Below are 10,281 nucleotides of genomic sequence, written 5' to 3' on the forward strand. Positions count from 1 at the left end.
GGTATCATTCATGTCTGCAGCACAAATGCTGCAAGATGAGTCATGCACTAAACCTTTAATAGTTTATATTTTCATTACACAACACTAACCTCAAGTATAAGCAACACCACTAAATATATTAATTTTGAAAGTAACAACTATCAAAATTAAAGAAAACAATAATCCTGCACAAACTACACACTGTAGAGACACAAGAAAACAGAAAAGTGTTATAAAGCAGGAAAAACATGAGTTGTGTTAACTCGCAAATAAAGAGGCTTAAATGAGCTGATGTATGGAATTCAGATTCAAGTCCCATCACCAAGATATATTACCCAATCATGATCCATCTCGATCTCAAACCCCACCCACCACCATCACTAAAGCCCCAGGCCACGTCTGCCCCACCTCTCTTCCAAACCCCTGCACTGCTGGGGTGCTGACCTGTCCTCTTAGGGTCCTTGTAGTCGGGTTGGGGTTCAATGTAGGGCTTCAACTCATTGTCTTCATAGCCCACGTTCATCCAACGGTCCTTCATGATCTGCTGCTAAGCGCAAGTAAGGAAAGGGTACAAAGTGAAGAGATCATATGGGGTGTGGATCACTGGTGTAAAGTAGCATGACGCAAAAAAAAAAATAGTTGGCCTTTATTGAAGAGGATATACACAGACAGTCAACTGAGGGCAGCACTTCAAAATCACATCACAGTGCTGAAAAGCTGAATCAGTCAAGAAAAAATATCGATCTGCAAACAGTTGTTTGTGCAGAGTCTAAGCCTCAGACTGTACGCCCACAGACCGCCCGTGAACAGTCTGATGCATACAGCACACAAAAATAGCAAAAGCTGGCTAAAATCATCAGATCCGATCAGATGGCTTTTATGTAATTTTCAGGAATAAAGGTTTATATCAAGTCTATCATTTTTACCAGGTATTTTTAACAGGTAGCTGCACAGGCAGAGCTGATCACTGGATTTGCCATAATTTGAGAGGTTCATGGCACTGAATCTTGCATACAATATTCAATAAGCTCATTTAAAGCAAAGTTTTTATATCAAATTTTCAAACAACAGATCTTAATATAGTTTATTTAACCTTCTGGTTTGTTGAACTGATTTAAACCTAATTCACATTTTTATGATACACTTACATATTTTAAGATCGAAACTCTAGGAAAAGGGTAAAACAATCAAATCTATACAATCTGTTTTCAATAAAAATCAACCTCTGAGACATAAAGTGCCTAAAATCGAAGAAACACCAATATCGTCTTTGCCAGAATAAGCAGCAATGTAGACCAGACTTTACACAATATTTAAAAGTCAAGACAGAAGATTATGTAAGTATTTATGAATGTACAAACCTCAAGGCTCCCTCTCTTGGTTGGGTTGAGTATGAGGAATTTCTTCAGTAAGTTCTCACAGTCGGTCGACATATAGAAGGGAATCCTGTACTTGCCCCTTAAAACCCGTTCTCGCAACTCCTAAGAACACACAAACACAAGTAATCCAGCATTTATGTCAAAGCTGTTGACACTACTGACTCCTTTTTCTGTGCTCACCTTTAGGTTCTGTCCATCGAATGGCAAAGAACCGCTGACCAGTGTGTATAGTATGACCCCAAGGCTCCAGACATCCACCTCCGGCCCATCATACTTCTTTCCCTGAAAGAGCTCGGGGGCAGCATAAGGTGGGCTGCCACAAAAAGTATCCAGCTTGTTGCCCAGTGTGAACTCGTTACTGAAGCCGAAATCGGCAATTTTAATGTTCATATCTGCATCCAGGAGCAGGTTCTCTGCCTGCAAGCAAGGGAGGATCTTTAGTGATTGTGTATTTAGGGATGAAATCGAATCTGCATCAGTACAGAAGACTAGTCATAAAGCCAGAGGTAAAGATATATAAAATACAGTGTGAAAATGTATCTTGTGTACCTTGAGGTCTCTGTGGACAATGCACTTCTGGTGACAGTACTGCACCGCTGACACAATCTGCACACACACACTAGCTTACACACAAACTGACTTCTAAAAGGATTTCTTAGAATAAACTTTAGAAACTTTTAAGAACCATTTATATCAGGTATTGGCATCAAGTTTAACAAATACGACTATTTAAATAAGCACTTCAAAAAAAGGTTCGACTGATCGGATCAACCATACCATCATGCGAACAAGGCATTAAATTTTAAAAGTAGAAAAGAAAGTACATATAATAGAGGAACCCAAACACAACTGATGTGTTTACAGCCCCTATGGAGCTTTGTACTACAAATAACAACCAAATGCGCAGCATCTCACCTGTCTGAATTTGGCTCGAGCCTCTTTCTCTTTCATTCTGCCGTGGGCTACAAGGTAATCAAACACCTCACCTGCAAACCAAGAAGGGGAACAACAGTCACGGTTAGAAAAGAAACAGTTACACAAATATGAGAGGGTAAGCTAGAAGTCTGGCTTTGGTACGAACACAGCCTCTGGTACTTTACTATAAAGCAATAATTTGCGTAACAAATAAACAGCCTCAGGTGACTGATGAAATGAAACTAGAGCTGTCAATAAATTCTAAATTGAAAATTCATGGTGTATTGTATGTGATTTGTATGGCATAAAAAGTGTGTGTCACTGTTTCCTATGGAATGCGGTCTATGCAGTGGGATGTTTTTGCAGCTGTTGCTGGATGGTCTTCTTAATGTTTGTTAAAAAAAAAAAAAAAAATTATATATATATATTTCTACTTAAATTTAGCCATACAAAGTGCAAATTACCCCAAAAACTCCAAAACGAATATTCTGTCATCATTTACTCAACCTCATGTCTTTCCAAACTAGTTACATAAACGAATATATTCTGAAAAACATTAAAAACGAAAACGTTCTTGTCTTTATTGACTTCCATAATATGGACAAAAAATACAATGGGAGTCAATGGGAACTGACCAAATATTCTTCAAAATATCTTCTGTGTTTTGCAGAAAAATATTACAGGTTTGGAACATGATGGTGAGTAAATGATGACAGAATTGTCATTTTTGGGTGAAGTTTTATTAAACCTACCAGCTGGGTTTGATTTAGATCAATTACTAAATGCTTACAAAGAATCTCACAAATAGATGGATTCATTTATACAGTGCATGAACAACTGAACTGTGCTCAACAGCAGTGCATTTTCATCCAGGTCAGGGTCTGAAATTTGAAAAATGATGATACAGTACCATGGTAAATTTTGGTATTTAATGGAGACAGTGATCATAACTATAGACTGAGAGCCACATCCTGTCTACAGTGAACTACAGAGGCATTTACAGAACAGCTGAACATTCAGAATACAGAGAGAAAAAAAAAATTGTAACGTGTAACAGGGTAGACAAAATGAGATTAAAATGGGTTGGGGAGAGCTCTGACCTCCGCTGGCATATTCCATCACCAAGTAGAGGGACTTGTCTGTCTCAATCACTTCAAATAACTTCACTACATGAGGACAAGAGGAAAAAAGAGAAATGTAAGAAAGGTTTGACACATTTTGCTTTATTTAAAGGCAATGTAAGTATGCTGGATGAAGACTAAAAATCATTTTGATTTGGATTATTCCCAAGAGGTTTTACGCTCACCAAATCCAGTTGCACAGAAAAACACTGGCATTTGGAGGAGGATTAATGAACCCAACAAAAAAAAATGGAAAAAACCCAGTGGGCACAGCCAAAACCGGAAAACTGGAGATTCAAGCTGAGAGACTTAAGGGTGATTTGTCTGTCTGTTAAGCTCACCGATATTTGGGTGATTCAAGACCTTCATGATCCTCACTTCCCGAAATAGCTGAAAACGGAGACGGAAGATGTCAATGTGCAGCAAACAGATGATGTGGATGCTCTTCACAGAGCGTAAATATTTCAAGCTTGTGCACACATGAGTAAAACGTGGTTAAGAACTACCCCCACCAAACCCCACATCTAACTAACCCTTTACTTCAGGAAGTACTTGAGTCTAATTTTCTATAATTAGCTGCCATGGGCCCTACAGAGAAAAGACTTTGCATCTTGAAAGTTGTGAGGCAACAGGAAGAGACACAACTTAACAAGGGGGCGGAGAGTTAAAGAAAACAAATTAGCAGTAAGCTTCTGAAATTGTATTTTGACCCCATTAAACCTTAGGAGGAAGGGTCAGACTCACCTTTTGAAGACTGGAGGAGTTGAGCTGAGTCTTGTCTATGATTTTCACCGCCACCTGATTGAGAGGTGGAAGAGCTCGGTTAGGGAAAGTGCTTGGGAAAAGCCCTGAGGCGGCAGGCACATATCAGTCTCAGTCTGCCTTCATACAGATCGCAATCTCACATCATCAGGAAACAATTCACCATGCCGCACTGAGATTACAGCACGCTGCTCCTGCGGCGAGCGCACACACGTGAACCCAGAGTTTTCACCTTCACCCTCTTCTCTATCGGTCTCATACTCCTCTCTGTGGTCACGAGTCACATGGTGCACTATCAGTGTCTCACAACCATGCAGTCTCATATTAGCAGGCACAGGGATCCAAAAACAAGCCCAGCTGAATAATGGCGCTTTTCCACTGCATGGTACGACACGGTATGGCACGGCACGGCTCGCTTTTGTGGGGTTTTCCCACTGTGTACAGAACCTGGTACCTGTTACCTGATACCATTACCAAAATGTGACGTGTAAACCCTGCTGATCACTGATTGGCCGGAGAGAATCGCCACTACCAGCGTCATTGAACTTGCGTCACGAGACACTAGACACATGACGGTGACGGTATATAAATGCATCATCATTCATTCATAATGTACAAATTAAGCTTTTAATGTGATTTAAACTTTAAAAGTACATTAAAATAGAAACAACACAAAGTTCTTCAACATGGAAAGCAATAGAAATGTAGTAACTATCGTTAATTTAAACGACGATCGATCATGGAAATTGACATCCCTAATCGGAACACAGTTCATGCATGTAGCTCACTTCTAATGAGCTGGTTATCTGAATCGGGTGTTTTAACTAAGCGAGACATGCAAAAAATGCAGAGGGGGGGTGCGAGGACTGGAACCGCTGGGCTACATCATGTGTCATTCACCAGTGAGAAAACTTTAAAAGTACTACAATACCAGGAAGGAATATCGGGTTGTTGATGTTTGTCTGCTATTCTCGCTCTGTCTGCACAGCGTGCGTGAACGTGCTGATGACGTGTCCTGTCTGCGCGAACAGGGTGCGCAGAGGTATGATAATACATACGTTGACAGGCAGGTAAGAAAGCCAATTAAAACGCTCGGACCGAGCGTTTTGATTGGACGAACATTTCTTGGTCCTACGCATTCCACAGAATATATAAATACAGATAAATACATTTAGACCACTTAACTTAATGATTGCTATCGGGATGTGAAGAGACGTTCATCCAGCATAACAAAAAATGTTTCTGAAGACAATCACCTATTGCACCTTTAAATCAGCACAGCCAGCGAGGATCGAACGCAACTTTTTTCGAACGAGCGCACCTTTTTTTTTTTAAACAAAAAATAATGGCTGTTTCGTGGTCTGTTGAGTATGTACAGACATTCCTCTCGTTGATAGTCGAGGAGCGGATCCGGCGAGAGCTTGATGGGACGACGTGGAATGAAAGTTTTTCAGGAGGTCGCTCAGCACTGCAGTAGAGGCGGCACAACTATAACGACGTCTATAACCCCGCCCACTCTAAAGCGGTACTAAACTGCAGTGGAAACAAACTGAGCCGAGCCGAGCCGTACCATGCAGTGGAAAAGCGCCATAAGTGTGCTGTAGCAAGCAGAATTCAGAGATTGTTAATGAAAACTGGACCACAAAGGGTCACGTAATCAGTTCATTATGCAGAAAGTTAGAGATGCACCGATTGACCGGCCAGTGATCGGAATCAGCCGATTTTTCAGACATGGTTTACGCGGCGCGATGCAATGCAACGCGTAAAAAGACAGTATAAGTCATTATAATCCATAATTATGTCCCCACTGGATGCAACGAATGGCTCGTTTATAATGGGTTTTCATGTTTTTGAATCGTCACTCCGGCCTGACAGGACATCATTACAGTATGGTAGGGGCGTAACATTTCCATCACACGCTTGAGGTATTCGGCCAATCATAACGCACTGGATAGCTGGCCAATCACAGCACACCTCGCTTTTCAGACCGATGAGCTTTGTAAAAATCAAGGCGGGGCATAGAGGAGAAACAATAATGTACAGTATGTGGAAAATCATGTGTTTTTTTAACCTTAAACCGCATAAACACATTTCATTACACCAATTACACAAAATAATGTTCTTTTTAGCAACATCATATGAGCCCTTTAATAAGGTTAGGGGGAAAAATTACCATTTATAAAGATAGTGGGAAATGACATCTGTTTGTTACATACAGCAACTCATTTTAAGTTAACTATTTCTTCCTCTTTCCAGTCACAGAGCACTTTATTTTGAGAGTTGTTTAAGTGAGAGAAAATCTGTAACTTAGTCCAGATTGGGGGAATTGTGTCACACTTCCAAAAAATCGGAAATCGGAATCGACCAAGAAAATTGCAATCGGTGCATCTCTACAGAAAGTGTAAATATATAGCTGCATTTTCTAAATTCAGTGTGATATAATAATGATGCACCACTGTTTCACTATTAAAAACAATGATTAGAGGTGATTATGTCCTGTCAATTATATACTAATTAATACCACTATTTTTTGCACAATTTTCTACATCTCAGCTGGTCTTTATTTCATGTTTTGAAATACAGTATTAAAGCACCATAAAGTCATGATGCAACTGAAGAATTTTTGCATTGTGACATACATCCAAGTGAAAAAGATTATCAAAGAAGAAATGAAATGTAGGCCCGTGACTTGGTTCAATTCACTGGTTGTTCAATGGGCGGAGTTTAAGCAGACGAAACCATTAGCCGCTTTTCCACTATCAGGCCGAACGGTTCTAAGAACTGTCAGGTACGGTTCCAGTTGTATTTCCACGTGAGCCTGGTACGGCGCGGCACGATTACAAACCGTTCTCGGCACGGAATTCTCAGCACGGTTAGACAACAGTCAACAGAGAGAAGTCTTTTGAGATATTTCAATTAATTTAGAAGGTAAAAAAAAATGTAATGAAACGTTTGTATGAATGAATCACAATAAGATCAGTTTTATGCATTTAGAAAAAAAGATGAATTTTGTGAATTTTCATTTCATGCAGACTTTAAATTTTGCATTTAGAGAATAAAATTCCTTCCATTTTTTTCCAAGATGTGTAATTATCAGCATTGTTAAAATGAAAGTATTTTACAGTGTTTGTTAAAAAAAATATTGGTACTATTAGATGTTGTTCTGAGTATGATCATAGTATGATGACAAAAATACAGTTTAATGATATTACTGGGAAACACTATATTGCCATTTCTACATACACTTTCAGTGCATAGCAGAGGCAGTCTATTTTTTTTTTCTGAGAGGGATCAGGTGGATGGCTGCTGCTGTTGCTTTAAGATCTCAGAGGTGTCAGACTTGAGCTAACAACTGAGCAACATGTTTATCATCATCTGCATTATGGAGATCAGACAAATGATTTAAGCACATTCCACTTATCAGACAAATCACGTGTCATTCAAACAGCCTACGGTTTGCCACATTCTTTATTTGGGGGGTAAACGCAATCCTCACCTCTTTGTCAGTGAGGACGTGCTTGGCCAGTTTGACCTTGGCGAAGTTGCCTTTGCCGATTGTTTTCATGAGTCTGTAGCAGCCAATGTGGGGCTGCTCGTCTGCTGTGGTGTGGAGCACGTTGGAGCGTCCCCCGGGCTTTGAGTCGGAGTGAGACTGCAAAGGGAGAGAGAGAGAAAACAGTTTAGGTCAGTGTTTGTTTTTTCAAACTATTCCAGACCACAGGGAATGGTTATGAAGGTTGAACCTAAACACACAGATGTGAGGTTTGCAGAGAAATGCTTTAAGAATATCCTTATCAGAGCTTGGGTGATTCTGATTGGATTGGACTCTTGCCAGTCGCCATCTGATTCTCACACTAAGAGGACATGCAGAGGGAGACAAAGATGAAGAGTGAGGTAGAAAAAGGAAGAGACTGTGACAAAGAACAGACATTAAGGATGCACCACAATTTCGGTAGAAAACAACATTTTCGGTTTTTGACTAATAGGAAAAAACAGGCAGTAAATTTTGGCCAAAACTGAGAACAGAAACTACACTGACATCTAATAAAAGAATCACTGACTTAAAAAAAATTCTGATTAAATGGTTTAGGTTTCATTTAAGTAAACAGAGGCTGCTGATGGATGATATTATTGATGGAAAAGAGATTGTGTTTAGACAAGCACAATGTCTAAAAGCCGAAAGATGCACATCGCAGTCAATAATCACAAGTGACACACTCAGTTTATATTTGCATTTCCTAGCGGTGTATTATAGTCTCAATAGCAAACTTAACATACTTTGTTCAGCCTCTTAGTTATGAGCAAATAAGTCAGTGAGATTTATTAATGTTTTAGAAACATCTCTTATGCTCACAAAGGCTACATTTATTTGATTAAAAATACAGAAAAACAGTAATACTGTAAAACAGTATTAAAATATCTTTTCTATTTTAACGTATAAATTGTAATGTATTCCTGTGATGGCAAAGCTGAATTTTCAGCAGCCATCAGATTTCCAAGGAATCTAAGGTATGACAACTTCCATGCACTAATGACGCCCTTATTTTGAATAGTCTTTTTACAGTCAATATTTCAATGAACAGAATAACTGTTTTACACCTACATAGTACTTTACCACAATAACAGCTCCATCAACCTTTAAAAATATTAATGTCTGTAAAAATTAAAAAAGTTAAAATTGAATTTTAGCTATTCCAAACAAAGACTAATACAAAATACACACTTTCAGTTTTGGTTTTCAGACCAGTATTTCAGTTTCAGTCATTTTCATTTCAGTGCATCACCAGCAGAGTTGATGTGAAAAGTGAGAGATTGAGACGGAGCAGGATGATGTGTGATGCTGTGAATTTGGTCACATGACAGACAGCAGGCAAGTGAAAAAAGAAAAGAAAAGAGGAAACTAATGGAGAGTGAGTGTGAGGCAGAGAGAGAGAGAGAGAGAGAGAGAGAGAGAGAGAGATTCAGAAATCATTCTAATATGCTGATATGGTGCTCAAGAATTATTTCTTATTATCATGTTGAAAATAGACATGCTGTTCATATTTTTATGGAAATGGTGATACATTTTTTTCAGGATTCTCAGATGAATAAAAAGTTCAAAAGAACAGCATTATATGAAATAAAAATTAGTTGTAAATGTCTTTACCGTCACTCTCCTTAACTTAATGAGAGAGAGAGAGAGAGAGAGAGACACACAGAGAGAGAGACACAGAGAGAGAAGTGTTTGACAACGGGGATTTCTCTCGACTGTCGTGAGGTACATTTGGTTCTTTCGGTGTTGACTGGGGAACAGAGCATCAATTGTGGCCTGTCCCAGTGTGTGAGCTCAAATTAGAGCTTCAGTCTGAGGACAGGCTGTTGACCAGTGAGGTGAGCACATCAATGCAAACAGATAGTCTACTGTCTGGATTGTCGCACATTTTCACAACACAGTTAATGCCACCATGTTCACATTAGTCCATGTGACGTGTCAGTCCCTGAAGTCTGGCTTGTGTCTGTAGTACGTCAGTGTGCTAAGAGTGCCCTTTATCTACGGAGGGCAAACATCTACAAAAACACATTTTCAAAGCACTCAAAAAAAGCACTGGACAAGGTCTGTGATTTAGTTTTGATGCGTCTTCCTCATCACACCCTCATGGAGCCAGATGAATTTACTTCACTTCATCTTATATATGTATACAGTATATATATATATATTTATATATATTAGGCTTGCCGCGATAGACGGTGCTGACGGTGATACCGGTGTTAAGCCGCAACACCGGTTACGTCACTTTCCCACCGCGGCACTGACCCCCACCGTCGTTTTGATTTTTTATAGAAATAAAAATCAAGCGAAGGAAAGCGAGGAAAAGAGGGAACGCCCCGCCCCCGCGGTGATACCGGTATTACCGGTGTTGTCACACGTCGATTAACCGGTGGGAAAATTTCCTCACCATCACAACCCTAATATATATGTGTGTGTGTATAAATATATATGTGTATATATTAGGGGTGAAACGGTTCAACTTACGGTTCGGTTTGTATCACGGTTTTAGAGTCACGGTTTCGGTATGGTTCGGTATGTGCTATGTTTAGGCAAAAACTATACTGTCAAATAAAAATAAAGAAAATAAGAATAATCT

The 10,281-nt window shown here is 39.5% G+C and overlaps 1 protein-coding gene across 7 annotated transcripts in view; it reads right to left on the minus strand.

Annotated features, from left to right (window-relative positions):
* Positions 1 to 10,281, minus strand: part of LOC107715377 (serine/threonine-protein kinase MARK2-like) — a 41,297-nt gene that overhangs the window by 12,800 nt on the left and 18,216 nt on the right. For 4 of the 7 annotated variants that reach the window (XM_016521505.1, XM_016521507.1, XM_016521506.1 and 1 more), the window contains 9 exons: positions 7,653 to 7,808; positions 4,139 to 4,192; positions 3,736 to 3,784; positions 3,374 to 3,439; positions 2,274 to 2,344; positions 1,908 to 1,964; positions 1,539 to 1,775; positions 1,341 to 1,460; positions 388 to 526 (listed from right to left, as the gene is read on the minus strand). In XM_016521505.1, the coding sequence (XP_016376991.1) occupies positions 388 to 526; positions 1,341 to 1,460; positions 1,539 to 1,775; positions 1,908 to 1,964; positions 2,274 to 2,344; positions 3,374 to 3,439; positions 3,736 to 3,784; positions 4,139 to 4,192; positions 7,653 to 7,808 (949 nt within the window). The remainder of the gene's footprint in view (positions 1 to 387; positions 527 to 1,340; positions 1,461 to 1,538; positions 1,776 to 1,907; positions 1,965 to 2,273; positions 2,345 to 3,373; positions 3,440 to 3,735; positions 3,785 to 4,138; positions 4,193 to 7,652; positions 7,809 to 10,281) is intronic. The other 3 variants (XM_016521511.1, XM_016521510.1, XM_016521509.1) reach the window with 2 other exon arrangements.

The sequence above is a fragment of the Sinocyclocheilus rhinocerous genome, unplaced genomic scaffold, assembly GCF_001515625.1.
Source record: "Sinocyclocheilus rhinocerous isolate Xijiao unplaced genomic scaffold, SAMN03320098_v1.1 scaffold299, whole genome shotgun sequence".
NCBI lineage: Eukaryota > Metazoa > Chordata > Actinopteri > Cypriniformes > Cyprinidae > Sinocyclocheilus > Sinocyclocheilus rhinocerous.